Source organism: Elgaria multicarinata, chromosome 2 (assembly GCF_023053635.1).
Source record: "Elgaria multicarinata webbii isolate HBS135686 ecotype San Diego chromosome 2, rElgMul1.1.pri, whole genome shotgun sequence".
NCBI lineage: Eukaryota > Metazoa > Chordata > Lepidosauria > Squamata > Anguidae > Elgaria > Elgaria multicarinata.
This window is the reverse complement of record NC_086172.1, coordinates 49,188,162-49,209,625: the sequence shown is the minus strand read 5'-3', so window position 1 is coordinate 49,209,625 and position 21,464 is coordinate 49,188,162. Positions and strand designations below refer to the sequence as shown.

Here is a 21,464-nt window from a genome sequence, read left to right as displayed (position 1 = left end):
TGATCTATCTGAATAAGCTGGTGAGGGTGGGGCAGTTTGGATAAGTAGTACTGTTCACCTAGAAGGAAATCTGAATATGCAATAAAGTTCTAAACTAGCCATCCAGAACGGGAGATCAAAAATCTGCAGCTCATCGTTATTGACAATTTAAATATAACTTTCATAGTTTTCATTTTACTAATAATAAACTGAGCCGGAGGGATAGCCATTTGTTCAAGCTTACTAAATACGGCTGAATAGTAACTTGAAAACCCACATCTTTATTTATGCTTCAATACTGACTCCTGTAACCAGTAGTGTTTCAGGCGCTCTGCACAGAATTCTGCCTGACCCTGTTAGTCAGAAAGGATTGTGCAGAACCCTGACAGCTGAGACTTAATAAGCCATAGGGCAGGACCCAACTAGAGATGATGCAGGAAACACCTGAATCTCCTGGTGTTTTTCTCTCCCCACCGTTTTTTAAAGTCAAAGCAGCCATTGGTTTAATTCAGGCCTAACATTAAATCATGGTTTATGATTATGAGAATGCACCAAAGCAAGCCCTGCAATCACATGACCCCTCCTTCAGCACAGCTATGTGGAAGATTTCTGAAGCTTTTGTTTCTATTTTAGATTAACCCCAGCATGTTGTGATACCCAAATCTAGAAAAACCCTAATTATTCTTAACTACAGTTTATTGAAACAAGCCACCTTCAAACCATAGTGTACAAAGCTAGCTTATCTCACCTAACCATAGTTATGACTAACCATGGTTTAGGGTTCAGATGACAAATTAATCTATGGTTAATCTAAAACAGGAACTTCTCCATATGGCTGCATCAGAGGAGAAAGGAAGCAGAAGCATGCAAATTCAAGGTATGCTGCAGCTTATTCTCATAACACTAAATTATGGGTTAGCATTTATGTCTGAATGCAGATTTTGGGAGAGGGAAGAAGAATTGGATCAGTGAAGAGGAGGCTAATGCAGGGGATTATTTTATTATTATATTGGTTGTATATGCTCTTTTAACCAGTTTTATATATTATATTGTATTTAATGTTCCCCGCCTCCATACAGAGGGAGAGGTGGGTAAGAAATAAATAAGTAATAATAATAATAATAATAATAATAATAATAATTACACTATGCTATCTTTCCCATCTAAATCACATCACAGTATGTTTTCTCTTGTGTGACAAATAAAAGTTAGGGGAGGATGTTAGATTAGGAAAATGGTACGGGAGGGTGAACAACACCATTTCCCCAACCCAATTTGCCTGTTCTCTGATGCAGCTGCATATATAGACATATATGTCTAAAAGACACCTCCTGGGAGATCCTGTTCATAGATATCCCACGTTAAAACTAGGTTGGCCCTGAGAGATTTTTATGGGGTTCTGTAAATGGAGTCTGTATTCCCCAGCTAAGGAAGAGGAAATGGGTGATTATTCATAGTCTGAAATGCAGCACAATTGAAGGGTCCCGACAACTATGCAGACAGTGGTAAGGTGGCAAAAACAAAGGACGGAAAAACTAAGAACATGTCCCGGGTCCAGATGATCCCGTGGGCATCTTTGTCTTCAGTGGTATGAAGTAAATTTGGGTAACAGGAGTTTCTATTATACGCAAGATATTCTTTCTTTCCACAGGAGCCAGGAGCTATAAAATTACCTTGAAACTACTCCAACTGTCAAGGTTGCATATTGCTCACATTTTCTTCAAGAATTCACTATACACAGTTGAACCTACCTTGAAAGTAGTGTAACTCAGATGCACTAGTGATGCTCAGCAAATCTCCACCTTGTCTCTGACATGATACATATGCTGCTTTCCAGGAAAGGGGAGCCTGTGTATTTATCTGGTAGCAGCTTCCAGAAACTGCATCATACTCCCATGTATTTTGACAACCCTCCTCTAGTGAAGACAAAATAAATAATTAAAAAACCTGGGTTCCATGCATTCACAGTTGAAAGGTCCGACAGCATTCAATAGATCTATGTTTTTCCTATCACCCATATCCCTCAACAAGAGAGAATGGGTTTGTGAACAGGTAGCACAAGGCACTGCAGTGAACAGGAAGTCCATCTGTACTTCCTTTATATCCACCCAGCATCCTCTCTGTGTGCCATGCAAATACAAAAGAAGTAGAGGGGGATATGGGGAGTGTGCACTGTCGGGGTTTTTCTGTTGTCTGCAAACACGCTTGCGGGTTTCCAGGGATCAGGACAAAAAACAGGCTCTACGGCTGCCCCCTCTCCAATCCCAGTACTGAACACACAGGTGCACATACATGCAGTACAAGTAAATCAGATCATGCATTGTTTCCAAATACCTTTTATACCATAAATTGGACTTACTTATTTAAAAACATTTATATCCTGCCTTATTTAGGTGACTCAATAAATAATTTAACAAATAAGATCATCCCTCTAATTAACGTAACATAAAACACAAAATACACAAAGCAACAGCAATCAAAAATATTTAAAATATTAATATGTAGAGACTGCTGAAAACAACGTTCAAATTACATGCAGAAGGCCATCCTAAAAAGGAAAGTCTCCACCAATGTCCAGAAGGTCATTCATACAGAGTTGGAAGGAGCCAGTTAGGCCATCGGGTCGAACCCTCTGTTCAATTCAGGAATCCAGTTTAAAACATCTCTGACAGATGGCTGTCCAGTCCACTGGAGTAGCTTCAGCAATGGAGAGCCCACCACCACCCATTCATGAGCAAGTGAGACAAGCCTCTCTTGGAAGGGAATTCCAGCGCCTAGGTACAGTCACAAAAGGGTCCTTTCCATATACTAGGGCTTGTTGGGACATAGAAGAAGGCCTCTGAAGACAGTCTCAATAGTGTGCAGGTTTGTATGAGAGAAGGTTGCTCTTCAAATACTCATCCTAAACCAGTCAGAGCTTTTAAAGACATCACCAACATTTGAATTATACCTGTAAACAAATTGGAAGCCAGTGCTGCGGATTCATTAAGGGAGTCCCATGCTCCCTGTATACGTCCCATTAACATCTGAGCTGTTGCATTCAGGACCAACTGCAGTTTCTGAATACTCCTCAAAGGCAGTGCTATGCAGAGTACATTGCAATAATTTGGATATGATGTAACTAAGGCATGAGCCCCTCTAGCCTGATCTGGTTTTTCCAGGAATGGGCATAGTTGGTGCACCACCCTCAGCTGGGCACAGGCACTCTTGGCTATCACCGAGAACTGGAGTCCAGAAGAACCCCCAAACTACAAGCCTGTATTTTCAATAGGAGTGCTACCCTACACAATATAGGTTGAATTCCAGTTCCTAGGTCAGCTCTACTGATCAAGATCACCTCTGTAAAATGAAGAACTATTACAGCTTTAGAATTATAATCTTAAATCTATTAGTAGATGTGAAATCCTGCTCATCCAATTTTTGCATATGGAATGCAAAAATAAATAGTATACATTAAAGTAAAAGAATGTTCTCAAGATGCTGTTTTAGGAATGCTACTTGCCTTGTTTTAAGCAGACACCCCATTTTCCATCTCGATCAAAATTGGATGTTGTGGAACACCATTCACCATCCTTGAACATTTCATTACGTATGCAGTCATGATGCCAAGTCTTATTCATCAGGAAAGGGAACTCACATGACTTTCCATTGGAATTCCCATCCCTAGTATAAATCACTGGAGAAAAACAGCCAGAAATATATTGAACATTTGAAAAATAAAACTGGAATATATATGCATGGTAACATCAACCAATACTAAAAAAAAATCCTTAGGGTCATTTGGAATTAAAAAATTATCAGCAACTGCAAGCCATCATCTATGAGATATGTATAACTTTTAACTTTAACCATAGAGCTGTATGAAAAAGATTTAGCTGTTCTGTGTGCATGCAAGAATGGCTGAATTGCAATGCAAATGGATTTATGTAGTTTTGTCAAATTATGCATTGGACAGAATGTATGTGTGTGTTATTTCCTCTGTATTCTAAGTAAAGTATAAATTTATATACCAAAAACAAGAAATTAATAATAGAGCCTTTTTGGCAGTGTGCTGAATAAATTACCAGCGGGACCTCATCAAGCCCCACCATTTCAGGCGTTTATTATTATTATTATTATTATTATTATTATTATTATTTATATAGCACCATCAATGTACATGGTGCTGTACAGAGTAAAACAGTAAATAGCAAGACCCTGCCGCATAGGCTTTTAAAAATCACTGAAGACCCATTTATTTTCTACACCTTTTCATGACATGGGTTTTATTGGACTACTGATGATTTTAGTTCCAAATATTCATTGGATTTTAATATTTTGCAGGCTGGATGTTTTTCTTCTTTTTATTATTGTGGGTTTTTATTATTATGAGAAATTTTATTGTCACTGGGGTTTTATTGTGGAAGCCACCTTGAGAGGGCATTTACCCTTAAAGGTGACCTGTAAACATTTCAAATTAATATATAATACAGTAAGATTTGCGCAAACACAAGATTGCACAACACAGAATTCTTGAACGGTCCTCAAACCAGAATAAGTACTGCTGGGTTGTCATGTATTTTCACATAAATATTCAGCAAAAATCTCAAGAACAGCTTTTCTTTGCATCATAGAGCAAGTAAAACTGGCACACTGGCTAGTTTTGCATTCCTATTCAGCTGGATTGGAACAACTGAAGAAGTTTATGGACTTGAAACAAGAAGCAATCTCTTTTCATCAGCTTGGCTGATTTCCCTTATCAACCCCAGTGGATTTAAGGTCACTCTTCCTGGTAAGCAGTTTTTAAATGGATATGATCCAACACAGAGTTGCCCTTGAACTTAATGCTTCTGTAACTGCATAATTGGTAGTAATTGCAGCAGACAGTGCTACATCTACAGCTGATATACCTTGGTCTTCATATGGTGCTGCAGTGCTAGAATTTATTTATTTATTATTACAAAAACTCTCTGGGCTGATCACAACAATTTCCCCTTGTGGATATTTATGTTGGAAGCATTAAGGGGAAATTGCCATAAGCCCAGAAGAGGGCTTTCCTAAGAGCGAACGCTTAGGCTAGGGCAGGGGTAGGCAAACTTTTTGGGACCATGGGCACATTTGATAATTTGAGAAACCATCCTGAGCCTCATCATAAAATGACCGCACTGCAGAGGAAAGCATTGGCCTGCAGCCACTCGCCGTCTTCATTTCCTAAGAATATCTCTGAGCTCCATGTGTGGCTCAGAAGCATTCATGGGAAAAGATGGGAGCAGCTAGGGGACCTCACATTGCTTTGAAGCGATCCCAACTGTTAGTAAGGTATTTTGTTATTAAAAAAATAAACAATAAATAGTAGGATAACTAGGACACTTCGCCAGGGGCCAAGAAAGGTGCTCGCACTGGTGCCCACAGGCTCTGTCCTGCCCATCTCTGGGCTAGAGGATCTTCTTTGTAAGGGGACTTGGCCATGCTTGCAAAGAAAAGGGGATGGGCTTTAGCTATGAAAGTGCAAGTTGCTCTTAAAGGTTATCCTCTTGAAGTTTATCTGCCAGTAATTCCAGGACTTCATGACTTGCTGGCATATCACACTTTCAACACAGCTGTAGTGTTAAATAATGTATAGTTGTACAACTACTAGAACCATACTGTTGTTTACCGCAATGTATGCTTCTGTAGTAGAAACACTAAGAGAGAGCTGACAACAGAATTCTAGCACAAGGAAGTTGTTGGAAATAAATGAGATTCCTGTGTTAATGGCATACAAAGTCCATATAGTATAAAACCTTTATTAGGCCAACTCATCACAAAAAAATGTTCAAGCTTTCAAGAGCTCCTGACCTTTTCATGAGACAAGATATTACAAAAAGCAGGTTAGTGGCAGCAAGGGAAGAGAGAATGTCTGAATGTTGCCAGGATATCTGCATAGTCAGTGTCTTAACATGATACAGAGGAGGTTTTGCAGATATTTAAAGTGGGCTCTGCCAGGTGATGTGATTGTTTCAGGTTTCAGTACCCCTAGGACCACTGAGTAAAAGAAAGCCTTAGACAATTGTTCAAATTAATTGCTGATTTGAAAATATAAAATCCAATTTTTAGCTCAAAACTGTTTCCATCCTGGAAAGTTCCTTGTTTGTTGGAAATGTATTTTTATATAAATGACTTTACCTACGTTTCTTCGGTTTAAAAAAGATCAAAGCAATGCCATAAATATATATATTTTAGACGGTATATCAGTTTAAAATTGAAACTAAAAATATGCCTTGCCAGTAAGCCAAACTGGTAAAAATATATTGCCTCTTTTTCAACCACATAAACTTCTCCAGTTGTTCCAATCCAGCTCAGTAGGAATGCAAATATAGCCTTTGTGCCAGTTTTTCTTGTTCTATGAAACAAAGAAAGGCTGCCCTTGAGGGGAGTTTTGCGGAAAATATATGTGAAATTCTATGACAACTCAGCACCACTTATTCTGGTTTGGGGACAATTCAAGAAATCTGTGTTGTGTAATCTTTGGCTTGCAAAACTTGCAGTTTTACCTGATTTACTGGTGTTGATTTTTTGCAGAAATTGTAGGTATAATTGTACGGCAACTCATCGCTACTATTCTGGGTTTGAGGACACTTTAAAAAAAATATAGTTGCTCACTCCAGGGCTGCCAATGAAGTGGAACTATAAGATCTCACTGTAGTCAGTGGGGCTCAAACCATTATAGATGCAAATATGTTCTGGGGATTGTAGCTGGGTTCAGACAACATGATTACCAGCAGTGTTTTAAATAGTTGATGGTAGGTTATTTAATCCATCATGCTTATCATGTTGTGTGGCAGGAGTATTTTAACCAACAGGTGGTTATTTGGCCGAAACAACCAACACAAATAACCAATGCTGTGCAGAATTGGCTAATTGAACTACCATTGGTTATCACGTCATATGGATGGCACCCCTACTTATCCCCAGCCACCGTTGGTTATTTCGTCAGCCACAGAGTCGCAAGGCAAGAGTGGTCAAAGTGGCGGCTGCCGCTCTAGTCCAGCCAGCAAGATAGATTTTTGGCAGGGAGGACTGGGGGTGGGGGAGAGGGCAAGGGATGAGTCAACTCAGCGTGGACTAATAATCAACTCAACACTGATCCTAATCCACACCATGTTTGATTATCATCACACTGTGTGGGGAGTACCCCCTATATAAACAACTGTCAAGCTGATTATTACCCCACCGATGACTATCGTGTCATCCAGCCAATGTCAGGCAGCCCATCTCTTTAATATAGTTGGTCTTTTCGATTTTCCAGAATGTATTATGAGTTTCTAAAGTGCCTAAATTTAGATGCTGTACAGAGATTAAAAACAACCCAGTCCCTGCCAATGTGCTTATAACCTAATAGACATAATTCAAAAGGAGGGAAAAACAGGAAGGGAACAAACAAAAGCACATTTAGGCATTAATTCTTCATAGTTACATAAACACAGAAAGATAAACATGCCTAGCAAGAGCTATGTGACATGGACCTCATCACCCAAGTTTCACCACAGCATCAAGAGAGAAAGACAAAAGCTGCCTTGATTTATTTGTTCAGACATGCCTAATGTTTTTCTCAGTGAGAACCACAAATTCACAAAGAAATTGTCTTGTAAGATGTAATGTAACTGCAGGTGCTTTTTGTGCAACCAGTCACATAGAAAGCCTAATTCATGGATACTAATTCATGGGGTGGAGGGTCTGATAAGGGCATAACCTAATAATTATGGTACTATCATTTCTGGTCTTTCTAGCCTTACAGGACAGGTTTTGCTTGTTTCCTTTCTTTTAGAAATAAGACATGGTGTGTAATAATAATTAAAAAATCACAGTAGCAGTTGAAAAATGGAACACGCATGATATTTATGTTTATTTTTCCCATGCAGCTTCTGTCACTCCTGAGGATCTACTGGCCTGGTTTACAAACTGCATCTTGCAATTCAAAAGCAAGTCCCATTGAGTTCAGTGGGCTTACTCTCAGGTAAGTGCATTCAGGACTGCAGCCACAACTAATTTCTTAATAAAAAAAATCATCAGTAGGATCAAGTGCAAGTCTCACAAACATGCTGCAGAGCACAGAGTGTTGCAACTGGATCTCGGCAACTTCACTTGAAATCCTAGATCAGCCATGTGTGAGCTTGCGCAAGCCACCTTTTCTCAGATTACCAGCTCCTCATCTGTAAAACTGATACGTGCTAACATGAGAGTTGAGTATTTGACTTGTCAAAAAACATTAGGTCAGTTGACTGAATCAACTATTTTTAAGGCATTCGTGTCATGAGGAGACAAAGATGATAATTTATCATCAGGCTTAATACATATGCTACTTACAACCAATATAGTGAACAGCTATTATTGTGAAACTATAACGTTGGGCTGTATCCAAACTAAGTTACTTAGGCTTTAGTTGCATTTAATAAATCAAAAGGAGTTGTGTTAGTCACGATTAAGGGCATGGTTAGACGGGGCGATAAAACCACAGAGACCATGAAGAAGAACCTAGGACAAACTATGATTAAGATTTTAGAACTAGTCATACTGAATCTTGGGTTCATGCACTTCCCTGTGCATCAGGATAAGAGATTGAAAGCTTTCACATTTGGTTTTGAATAAACTGTAATTTCCCATTACGTCCAAACTTAGGAATGTGGCTTATTGTAAACCAGGATCTGTAAACATAGTTAAATAAAACAAATAAATCATCTGAAAACATGGTTTGATCCTCTTCTGTTGGAACTAGCCACAGTTACAATATCAACAGTTTCCCGAGTTTGGACAGAACAAGTAGCTAACAATTTATTCAAAACCAAAAGAGAAACCTTACAATCTCTTCCCATCACAAATAAAGAAGAATGAAGTGCTTCTGAAATCCACTGCAGCTGGTTCTTTCCTAATGTCCGACTAGGTCACTAGTTACCCACTAAAAATCAACATTCTTATAAGTCAATATCAAAAAAACCACTTGCAGAACACATTCACAGACATCACACTAAGCCAGGACGCAAAAAGTGCAGTCCCCCAAGCCTTGTCTGACAGCCCCCAAATCATTGCCAGGGGCGGTGGGAATGCTCTAGAAACAGGCTCTGTACTTCTTGCCATAAAGGGCTTGTGCCTAGAGTGTCTCTGGAGCATCCTAGGAAACAGAACTCAAAAGCTCCTGCCAGCTTCTTAGGATGCTCAGTGCTGGCTGAGTGCTTTTCTCTATGCTGAGGAGGGGACATGGAGTAAGTGAAAATGGGTGCGGTCATGATATCAGTGGGCGAAGCCACATCCACTGGCATCACCTGGCTCACGGTGGGCATGGGGGAGGTCTTTCGCCCCAAATAGTGCACCCTTGCTCTGAAACAACATTTCAAAAGGCGTATAGGTAGAAGAACATCCACAGAACCATCTGAATCCCAGCCCTTCATTTTTATTAATTATTATTATCATTATATCACTTTATTCAGCAGACTCCGTGCCATTTCACACATTGCATTTGTTAGGTCAATGCCTAGGATGCTTTAAGTGTACACCTAATAATGTAAAGCATGAATGCAATAAAATAAAATAAAATAAAATTCTAAACATGCATGTTAATGAACTGTGAATGAGCTGTGAATGTCTGCAACTCACTGTTTAATGCTTACTTGATGGCAAACTCAGTTTGAATTGTTTAATTTGTGAAGCAGCCCTTAATTTCAAACTCCTTGCAAGTCAGCATTTACCCACATATATACTAAATGAAACCTATGTTCTAATCCTTACTTTCTCCCAATAAAAAAATGACACAAAGAACATACATACCATGGTATGGAAGTTTACAAATAAAATCGCTGGAATTGCTTCTTCGCCAGATATCGGAAGAGTCTATGCTTGTAGACACAATTCCATTCTTTAAGGTCAGCTTCTTCTCAGATTCAGTAAGTATTGAGGCATCAGCACATCGCCACCACAGTGTAATGTCTGAGTCACAATTCACTATTTTCAAGGAATTCTGGGATTTGGTGGTATCCAATCCAAGGCACTTTTGGGATCCCAAATTAAAAAGGCGATGTTTGGAGACCCACGTCCATAAGTTCTCTTTTGTCTCTTGGCAATCTCCTGCTATTATCTGCTGGTTTTTAACTTGGATGCACTTATTGGCTTCTTCATGGCGGATGGTGAAGGCAGTATTTTCTGCATAGAAAGAGGCATATGCTTTTGAAGACACAATATTATAATGGAAGCATGTTACAGAATGCTTACTGGAAAGTTCTATCAGTAGTTTATAGTGGTCAAAGTTCTTGTGCAACAGAAGAGCTTCCTCAATGACTATAAGGATTTCTATTTAATTTATTTACAGTATTTGTATGTCATCCAATAACAATGTTCTCTATGCAGCTTACAATAATAAAACATTAACATGCAATAACAAACCAGTAAAAAAATAAATAACATAACAGCAAATCTAAAATATAGTGGATCAAAACTCCAGAAATTTAGAAAAAGAGTTTAAGAAAAAGAGGTGAGTGTCTCTGGAGAAGGCATTCATAACAGGGATGCCATCACCAAAAATATCCTTTTCCCAGTATCCACCTGTTGTACATCACTTGGTGGGGACACCCAGAGAAGGGCCTCTGAAAATGATTTTAGGGTCTAAATAGGTACAGGTGGGAGATGATCCTTCAGATAACTTGGTCTCAAGCCATTAAGGGCTCTGAAAATAAAAAAAGCAGCACTTTGAATTGCCCCCCAAAACAGGCTGAGAGGTAGTGCAGATGATAATGCACTGACATATTATGTTCAAATTGTCCAGTCCCCAATCTTGCCGTCCTATTTTGGAATTGTTGAAGTTTCTGGATGGCTTCCAAAGGCAACCTTACGTATAACACATTACAGTAATCCAAAGGGAGATTACCAGAATACAGGGCAGCATCCAATACTGCTGCTTCACTTGCAGGAAAAAGTGCTAACACAATGGGAAAGTAGCACTCACTAGCATAACTGGAAACTAATCCCAGAATGGGGCAAGGGAGCACTGCTGACTTTTCCCATTCTGGAAGTGGTACTTTGAGTTGTGCTACCAAGCATTACTTTATCATTGCACCAGTGGTCATTCTTGCTAGCCAGTAATGGATTCTGCCCATGGGTAACTGAAGCCAGGCCATCTCCATCCAGGTAAAGTCTCAGTTGACATATCAACCCAAACTGATACTAGTCCCTTAAAGCCACTTGTGCTTTTAATGACAATGCTGGATCAAACAGTACCCCCAAACTGTGAACCTGATCTTTAGGGGGGAGTGTAAGCTGATCCTATAGGGAGAAAATGAACACGACTCACCTGGGGCGACAAATGGCCCACTAACGCTACTTCTGTCTTGCCTAGATTGAGCTTCAATTTATTAAATCTCATCCAGTTCATTAGGATGCAATCCTAAACACACTAACTTTGAAGCAAGTTAAACTGAAACCAGATTTTACTGCTTGATTGCAGTGTAAGGTAATTTTGCTATTTAACCCTGATCCAAGATAAAATGATAAATGTGATCCATCCACGAAATGGACAAAGCATATGGAATCTATTTTTCTTATGAAATTATATCCTTTCATTGTTTATTGGAATAAAATGTATAGGTTAGAAAGTTTGTATTTGTACCCGTTTATGTAATTATCAGAACTTTTAATTATTGTTTTTTTAAAAAGCCTGCTCAATAAAAGTCCAATCCAACTTAAAATTAAGTGGAAGACTTTTTAATGTAGCACAAACTAGTAACTTACCTAGTTCCATAAACTAGTCTTTTTGGAGTTTAGATCTATTAACACTTCTAATGCTACATAAAAGACACTGTCTTTTTATAATATTCTACAGAAGTATGTCTGAATATATGTTGTAGACTCTAAGGTAACTTGAATGAGTTCAAATCTCCAGGGCCCGATGAACTGCATCCAAGAGTAATGAAGGAGCTAGCGGAAGAACTCTCAGAACCTTTGTCTATTATCTTTGCAAAATCATAGAAGACGGGTGAGGTGCCGGATGACTGGAGGAGGGCTAACGTTGTCCCTATCTTCAAAAAGGGTAAAAAGGAGGAACCTGGGAACTACAGACCAGTCAGTCTGACATCCATCCCTGGGAAAATTCTAGAGCAGATTATAAAGAAGTCAACCTGTAAACACCTTGAAATCAATGCAGTGATTACTAGAAGCCAACATGGATTTATAAGGAACAAATCCTGTCAGACTAATTTGATCTCATTTTTTGATTGGGTAACCTCCCCTGTGGACTGTGGGAATGCTGTGGACGTCATATATCTTGACTTCAGCAAAGCTTTCGACAAAGTGCCCCATGATATTCTGATTAACAAACTAGCTAAAAGCGGGCTAAATGGAACAACTATTAGGTGGATTCACAGTTGGCTACAGAATCGGACTTAAAGAGTACTTATCAATGGAACCTTCTAAAACTGGGGAGAGGCAATGAGTGGGGTACCGCAGGGCTCAGTCCTGGGCCTAGTGCTCTTCAACATTTTTATTAATGATTTGGATGAGGAGGTGCAGGGAACGCTTATCAAATTTGCAGATGACACAAAATTGGGTGGGATAGCTAATACCCTGGAAGACAGAAACAAACTTCAAAGTGATCTTGATAGGCTGGAGTGCTGGCTGAAAACAACAGAATGAAATTTAATAGGGATAAATGCCAAGTTCTACATTTAGGAAATAGAAACCAAATGCACAGTTACAAAAAGGGAGATACTTGGCTCAGCAATACTACAAACGAGAAGGATCTTGGAATTGTTGTAGATCGCAAGCTGAATATGAGTTAACAGTGCGATATGGCTTCAAGAAAGGCAAATGCTATTTTGGGCTGCATTAATAGAAGTATAGCTTCCAAATCACGTGAGGTACTGGTTCCTTTCTATTCGGACCTGGTTAGGCCTCATCTAGAGTATTGCGTCCAGTTCTGGGCTTCACAATTCAAGAAGGACGCAGACAAGCTGGAGCGTGTTCAGAGGAGGGCAACCAGGATGATCAGGGGTCTGGAAACAAAGCCCTATGAAGAGAGACTGAAAGAACTGGGCATGTTTAGCCTGGAGAAGAGAAGATTGAGGGGAGACATGATAGCACTCTTCAAATACTTAAAAGGTTGTCACACAGAGGAGGGCCAGGATCTCTTCTCAATCCTCCCAGAGTGCAGGACACGCAATAACGGGCTCAAGTTAAAGGAAGCCAGATTCCAGCTGGACATCAGGAAAAACTTCCTGACTGTTAGAGCAGTACGACAATGGAATCAGTTACCTAGGGAGGTTGTGGGCTCTCCCACACTAGAGGCCTTCAAGAGGCAGCTGGACAAGCATCTGTCAGGGATGCTTTAGGGTGGATTCCTGCATTGAGCAGGGGGTTGGACTCGATGGCCTTGTAGGCCCCTTCCAACTCTGCTTTTCTATGATTCTATGATTCAGATGATCATGAATAGCCCAAGGCACCTTCTTTGGAATAGAAGTTATTATTGTGATGCACATATCTAAGAAATATATGCTAAAGTTTTGGTATTTTTCAAATGTACACAGGAAAAAAAAACAGCTCTAGATGACCTTTGGGTTCTTATCTATCAAAGTGTGTGTGTGTGTGTGTGTGTGTGTGTGTGTGTGTGTTACATTCTTTGATTAGTAAATCAGTATTTTTTGAAACACCATGTTAATTGTCCTTTTAAAGAAATCTATGGAACATACAGTACATTATTTGAAACCATCAAAATTAGCAATTAACCATCAAAATTAGCAATTAACTGGGACTTGAAATATTTATTCAAACTTTTATGAGCCTGAATGAGCTCCTTGCTAGAGAAAAGCATGTTTGTGCACTTGCAGCCCACTCATGGCATATTTCCTGGAGTCAGGCCTCTAGCAATTTGCTGGAAGAAAACAATTGTGCTGTGTTTAGTGCATTTAGCAGAAATACCCTATTCAAGTTCCATTTGATTGTCACCCAGTGCTGGAGCTGGTTGTTGAACACTCAAATGAATAAATAAATTATACCCACACACAGCCTTTCATAGATAATTCTGAGCAGGAGGTCAGCATTCGTCTAACTTTCCAGAAAGACATGGGCTTGGAAAGAGTTTACCAGCCTGGATTTCAGCTGCTTCATAAGAAATGAAATTATTCCATTTGATTTATATTTGGTGGCCTTTCAAATATTTGCATTTCTTCTTTGTCCCGAAAGCTTTAATACAACATAGGCTCTATTTTGCAACGGATGATGGCATTGGTTTAAAAAGCTTCCCAAAACTAACTGTCTTTTTGAAACAGCCAGAAATTGATTAAAATCTTCTCCTTGGCATTGTGTATAGTATAATGGCTTGCTCCATTAATATTAAATAACAGAACATGCCAAAAGGTTACATTTTTAAAAAGATTTAAGACATGCAATAAAGTAACTAGCTGGCAACCCATTCTGAAGAAGATATTCATGTAAACAAAGACAAATACTGAGAGAGTTATTTTAACCAGTGCAGTTTCCTCTGGCACATAAAAATCTCTTCACCCTTGTTGTCTCTTGAAACAGAAGTCCAGGAGAAATTCATTCATAGCTATAACCAGCTCTATCCTAGTAGTAGCAGCAGCAAGCACATCCTGAGCCCGTTGGATTCAATCCCATGATGTTTAAGCCTGTTACAGAAGTATTTACCATTAACGGTTCACTTCACTTCGGATAAATTATCTTACAAATAATTGTAAGATAATTATGGGATGGATCTGTAATATATTATCTCCATATTGCAAAAGAGTGAGCTCACCTAATGCCAATGGTTCAGATAAAATTGATATTGTCTGCTTTTGTTTGTATTTTATGCTTTTTATGGTTTACATTTTTTATATTTGTTTTTAATGTTCACTGTTTTTAACTTTTGTAAACTACCCAGAAAGCTTCGGCTATGGAGCAGTATATAAATTTAATGAAGAAGGAGGAGGAGGAGGGGAACTTCTTGGCTCACACTTCATGATTTTAACTACTACTCCAGCTCACAAATGCCCAGAAAAGCTTGCAAACAGGACATGATTGAGAAAGCCATCACCTGACTTATTCCACCAGCATTCAGTGACTAGCATACTATGTATATGTGAACTTAAGATTTATTTTATTGTCATATGCATCCCTTTCCTTACATTGAATCTAAACTTCTGTTGTTCAGTCACCCATTTTGAAGTATTTTTTCTGGAGTTCTCTAGCTTATTAGGAATTTTAACCTTCTGAATAATCTGCTATCATGCCTAACTCCATATCAATAATAATAATAACCCTGCCTTTTCCCAAAACTGGGAGTCAAGGTGGCTTTACAAAATTAAAATATATACAATTAAAACAAAGAAATAGAACTATACAAAAGTTTAAAATATAATTAAATCATCTATAGTATTAAACCATTTAAAAGGTTAAAAGACAAAGGACTAAGTTAAACAACAAATACTGTAATAGAGATCTTTGGGAGCTGCACTATTTATATCCATCCAGTTATTGTGAATAAACCATTGCTTTATTCCTATCCTTCGCTTCTGTTCTGGCAATGAGTTATTAAATCCATAAGAAGACTGCAAACAACAAAGAGTCCTGTGAGATTAATAAACTTATTTTGTCGTAAATTTGAAGTGGACCATTCTATACCAAGCAGGATATAGCACTATGAAAGTGGTATGAAACCAGTATATAAGAGGCAGGAGCCACACTACCGCTTTATAGCAGTACTGAAGTCCACTGACAACTGTTGGGGCCCATGACACATACCATATATCATTTTCATAGAGCTATATCCTGCTTTGTGTGGCTCCCAGCTCTTATATACCACTGTCATACCGGTTTTATAGTGCTATATCCTGCTTGAGGTAGATCTGGTTGGCTCAGTTTACCATTCAAATGCATGCCTAGGAGCAGTTGCTGAGACAACCCCCCCCCCCCCGTTTAAACTGCATGGTGGAATAAAGACTTTTTCTTTCTTTACTAGAATTTGTTGGCATGTAAGTTTTCATGCCACACAGAACTCTTCATCTGAGTAAAGTGATACTTTCTAGTTTGCACTTATCACTTCATGAGCTCAAGGCTGAGATGAGATGGTACCATTCACAATTCATACTTTGTCTTGAGACTTGCTACTGAGGTATAGCTGGCGAAGTCTACCACTGAAATCTGAATATCCCTTATTGCTCTGTGTCAGCTTTGGCTCCCAAAACTGGACCCACTTTTTGAAGACCGAGTACTCTCTCTCTCCCGCTTTCCTGTGCTGAAGAGCTCATCATCTGGCCCTTTTACGACTCTGCCAACCTCTTACCATAAACCTATGTTTTCTCTGTTATTGCTTGTACCACTGGAATGAGCTCCTCCAATGTTCTACTACATTGCGATTATGTTTTGAAACCATATTATGTGCTATGTTTCCATATTTAGTTTAACCCTGAAAAATCCAGTGTGTGTCTGATATTTACTAGCATTTCATGAGCAACTGTTAAGTGGGGTTTCCAGCTCTGATGTAAACTGCTCAAATGACGACTAAGAATTGAGCTGTCCCTGTTTACCATGAGGCATGCTTTTTGTAGAAAACCATGAGATTCCAATCCATTTGAAAGCAGAGGCAGTAATTAAAAAAGCCTATTGTGATTGAAAGTGGATTGCATCTTTAATGTGTGACAGGAGTAGCCCACCAGCAGAATCAGAACTGTCATGTCAAATTGGGTTTAACACAATCCTTCCTGATGCTCTGCTTTCTCTATTGAACTGCTTGTCTGTTTAACATTTTACATCTGCGAGTGCTGAGTGGCTCAAATGATGCTGAACTGTAGTTAATTAGCCAATTTTTGGCTTGCTAATTCTGTGTAGACAATATTTATTTTTATTTCATTTCCATACAGCCTAATCACCAAAACTCTCTGGGCAGTTTACAACAGTTCATAAAATATAAAAATGCAGCATAAAAATACAAATATACAAACCTTAAAACAATATTGACAACTAAAATCAGTTTCAATCGAATACTAGACCTGTCTAGATGGCTGCTGTAAGTGCCCCATCATACATGGTTAAATGCCTGGGAGTAGATGCTGCTTTAGCTTATTAAGAATTTCAACTATCAGGAGAATTGCTATATAAATCGAAACTATCATCATCATCTGGTTGGCTACTGCCTGAGGGTGCATCTAGACTAGACTATTATTGTGCTTCAGACACAGAATTTTACAGGGTGTCCAAATGTCATCATCTCCCATTTGTAACCCTCCTGGGTTTTCCCACCATTTACTTTGTGGTAGCTGCACAATGTCTTCTGATTGGGAGTGCTAGAAGCTCTCCATCAGGAAGTACCCTACATTTTGACCTGCAACAGGGATAGAGCTGACTTGTGCTACAGATGTTACATGCATGTGCCAGTTTCTCATTCTTGCTTCCCACCTTTTAAAAACTAGTCACTTTTAAGACTAGAGGAGATGCTGCAAGAATTTTACACATAGTGGCCCACAGTATAGCACAGCTTGCTGCTATGGCAGCTGTGCATAACCATGTTGTCAGCCTTGAGCCAGGAGAGACACCTGGGGCATATCTCCAGCAGCAGGGGATTGAAGCTGGTGCCAGTGTTGGCAGCATCATGCAGAAAAAGAGAGCAGCAGAGCAAATCAAGACTGTTATTATCCAGACTGTTTTTCTTATCTGTAACTGAATACCACATCACTTAAGCTCACCGGAAAAAGCCCATAACAGATACAAGTTTTTTTTAACGAGAATTGTTAGGTATGCATGTTAGGAGAGAGTAGTTTTCTACAAATATGGGAATCAATTCTGGCAAACACAGATCTGTCTGTGGATGAGATTTATTCAAGCCTTGGGTTTTCCTTATTATACAGAGTCAAGGCATTACAACATCTCTTTGTAGGGCTTATTTTGATATATATGAGCAACACATTTCCTCTTTCTTTCTTTCTCTCTAATCACTCTTCCTTTCCCACTAGGTTGCACCTGTTCTACCAGGCTGCACCAGTTACTTCCTGTCAGAAAGAAATAAGCAACCACTCATCCTCTTATCAGTATGTGGCTGGGGTTCTGGCTACAACCTGTAATGCATCTGGAGCGACAGATACAGACAGAAGGAAGCCTGAACAAACTGTGAACAAATTCCATGTACTGAGAGCAGGCCCTGAAAAACAGCCAAAATGCAAAGCATTTCTCACCCTTTCAGAGGAAGGGTTCCTGGAGATTTTCAAAGGTCCCTAAATTCTAACATAGGGATATCTGCGATAGCTTCATGCAATTATCTTTGCAACCTGGCTGTATTGTCAGCTCTGGGATTGGGAGTGTGAGCCAGTTTAATGACCAGTTCGGCAAGTTTCTCCCAAGTATTTTTGCACCTGAATTTTTGAGGCACTTTTTTTTAGAATTATTACACTTATTAACCCAGTCATTAAACTACTTAGTTCTACAGTCATTGGTGGCTACATATTACATCCAAGAACCATAACTCTTACAAAACTAATATTTCTTTTAGAAAATATGCAAACAAGCCCTTGGGGCATATCCACGAAGGTGTTTCGCTCACTACAGATCCAGGGCTTTATTGCTAGTCCAAAAGTAGAAAAAAGCCTCCAGGTGCCAGGCTGTGCAAGGTTATTTATTTATTTAAAACATTTATATCCCACCCTATATCAATAAGATCTCAGGTTTTGCATAACCTTACTTTAGCAGTGGTGTAGTGGTACATTTTGAACAGCAGGTGCCCCCAAGGAAAGCCTCCAAATGCATGCAGCTGTTTTGATCAAGATCAACAAACCAGTTCTAGCAGTTTTCATCTCCAGCAGGAGCAGGTCTTTTGTAAAGCTAATGGGTCAATTGACCATTCAAGCCCAAACCACCCCAAAATACTTTGCATTACAAGGAACAATAGAGTGCTACTGGAAAAATCCATGCAGTTCTCACTCCTTTACTACCATGAAAATTACTGCTAAACTCAGAATGAGCAGGGAAACAGGGGGTAGCAGGTGATATCATCATTCCTGCTAATCAAGAAGTTCTTTTATTTTGACCCTATGAACCCTGCAAGTATGCTGTAGGGTGGATTCCTGTATTGAGCAGGGGGTTGGACTTGATGGCCTTTTAGGCCCCTTCAAACTCTACTATTCTATGATTCTATGAACAATGTTCTTTACATGAAGGGATGAGATGGTTATGACTGCCTTATGGCTTATATTAAGATCTGTTTAATCTCGGCACTGGTAAAAAAAAAAACCAAATACCTCATGGGGACATGTCCTAACACTGCCAAGGCTGGCCATGATCTGTTTTTACCACCACACTTGCTCCTTTCTTAATGCTGAGTTGGTTGATTGCTCTGATTTAAACAAACTGAACAAATACCTCCCTATTTCCCCATAGTGTGCCCAGACAGCAGCTTCCTCTACAGCTCGTTCTGTGCTGCACCACTACACTGGAGATTGGGGGTGGGGGTGGGGGTGGGGGTGGGGGGAGAGAACGTGTGAATCAAAGCAATAAAGAGGTAACAATTTACTAGGATTTTTGCAAAGTTTCACTTTCATAGATTGTATTGTGCTGATCATTATAATGTGGGTATAATATATTCTGGCATAAGCTTTCCTGGGTGTTACAAGACTCTACGTTGCTATTCGCTTTAATCACTGCACTACAGGCAGAAATTAAACAGGTACAGTAACATGAAAATATATTGGTAAGAGTAAGGTTGTGCCTGCTGAACCTCTGGCTATCAGGCATTTTAAAAAGGCAATTGTTGTAAGGGGGGGAGGAGTGTCAAGCCTACTTCAAGACAAATCGTTGTTACCTGGAGGGAAACAAAACAATCAACTCAGCTTTTCTCTTTTACCCCTACTCCCGCCCACGGACTGCACTCTTTTCTTTACATTAAGCTTAATGGGAACTGGAGAATGGTCAACCTTGTGGCCCCTGAGTCATGCCGCGCAAGGATTCTGTTACAGCAGCTCTCCAGAGCGACTCCTGGAGAAAGGGGTGTGAAAACGTATTTTGCAATGGCCGCAAAAGCGAAAGTCCTCCCTTGGCGGCCCTGCCTATTCTGCTGTTGCTAATAGGTAGTAAGCGCCGGCTTTGACGCTAGAAGTTGCTTTTGCCCTACTGGTGGGCAAGTAGCGCTCGCTCCAAGTCCTCGGGACCATGTCCATGCAGTTCTCAGGGGTAAAGTACTGCACACGTGTCCTCGCGTTTATCAGTACTTCCCAGATTTCAGGTCCGAACTCTTACACGGAAGAAGATACGGTCAGGCGCCAAAAACATCTTGAGTCACGGTTCCAAGTTTCTCTTCTCATACAGAATATGAAAGTGCAAGAAAAACAGGGCTGCACTGTTTAATTTCTGCCTGTAGGCTCCAGGAGCAAAGGGCATTGGGGGAAGGGGCGCTATAGATATGTCATAAAGGAGTAAATAATTCCGTTTTCTGCTCACCAAAGATGCTTTCAGGGAAATTACACCCACTGTGGAGATGCCCATTAGGGACTTTTCGGTTCTTCAAGAGAGAGTGTTGGTTTCGCCTCCGAAATTCCCGCCCTCTGAAAACTGTACTTCACCGGCCACAAGCCTCCTCATGAAGTCTCCCCCCCCCCCACGCACGCCCCTGAACAACTTTGCGCACGGATTCCTCTCGCCCCCTCTTCCTCATGCACACAGCCACGCCACAAGCTTCCAACCGAGCCCACGGGGTCGCGCAGTCGCTGGCAGGCACTTGCAAACACCGAATCCCGTCGGGTTCGTCTCACCAGGTCTGCTCAGCCCCGCTCCCATCTCGGGGTCTCGGTCCCGGGGCAAACGCGTGGCCGCGCGAGCCAGCTCCCTTACCTGAAGAGGCCACCAGGCGCGCCCAGCAGCACAGGGTGGCGGCGCCCAGCACAGCCACCCAGCAGGTGGAAAGGAAGCGCCGCGGCGTCCTCCTCATCCTCCGGCAGCCGATGGGGAAAGTTGCAGTAGCGACCAGAGGCGGGACGGCGGCCGCGATCCAGGCTTTGCCTTTCCAAAGAGATTCCCCAAGGAGCCCTCGGGCGCTTCCCAGGCTCTTAGTTACATTCCCCGCTGTGCGATCTCCGATGCCGACGACCGCTTGAGCGCAACCGATTGGTGAAGACTTCGGGACCAATCACGCCTTTTTCCTCTCCTGAAGAGTAAGTTGTCGCCAAGCAGAAGGAAGGCCGCGAATGATGCGTTGCCGGCGTAAGGAAATGCAGGCGACTTTACTATATATCATCTCCTGTCACGCCCTCGGCTTATACGCAACATGACCCTGCCCCCGTGCTTGGGAACAGAAGAGATCGAAAGCGAAAGATGCCCGGTTCTCCTCCTTTACTTATTTATTTATTTATTTATTTCATTTATCTACCGCCCCATAGTAGGGTGACCATATGAAAAGGAGGACAGGGCTCTTGCATCTTTAACAGTTGCATAGAAAAGGGAATTTCAGCAGGTGTCATTTGTATATATGGAGAACCTGGTGAAATTCCCTTTTCATCAGATCAGTTAAA

The 21,464-nt window shown here is 40.4% G+C and overlaps 1 protein-coding gene across 1 annotated transcript in view; it reads right to left on the bottom strand.

The window, feature by feature from the left end:
• The window catches only part of LY75 (lymphocyte antigen 75), a 71,303-nt gene extending 50,146 nt beyond the window's left edge, over positions 1 to 21,157 (bottom strand). The window contains exons 1-4 of the mRNA XM_063116497.1: positions 20,788 to 21,157; positions 9,760 to 10,131; positions 3,482 to 3,655; positions 1,731 to 1,895 (exon numbers count right to left, since the gene is read on the bottom strand). Of these exons, the coding sequence (XP_062972567.1) occupies positions 1,731 to 1,895; positions 3,482 to 3,655; positions 9,760 to 10,131; positions 20,788 to 20,884 (808 nt within the window). The 5' untranslated portion in view covers positions 20,885 to 21,157. The remainder of the gene's footprint in view (positions 1 to 1,730; positions 1,896 to 3,481; positions 3,656 to 9,759; positions 10,132 to 20,787) is intronic.
• Between the last annotated feature and the right edge of the window lie 307 nt (positions 21,158 to 21,464).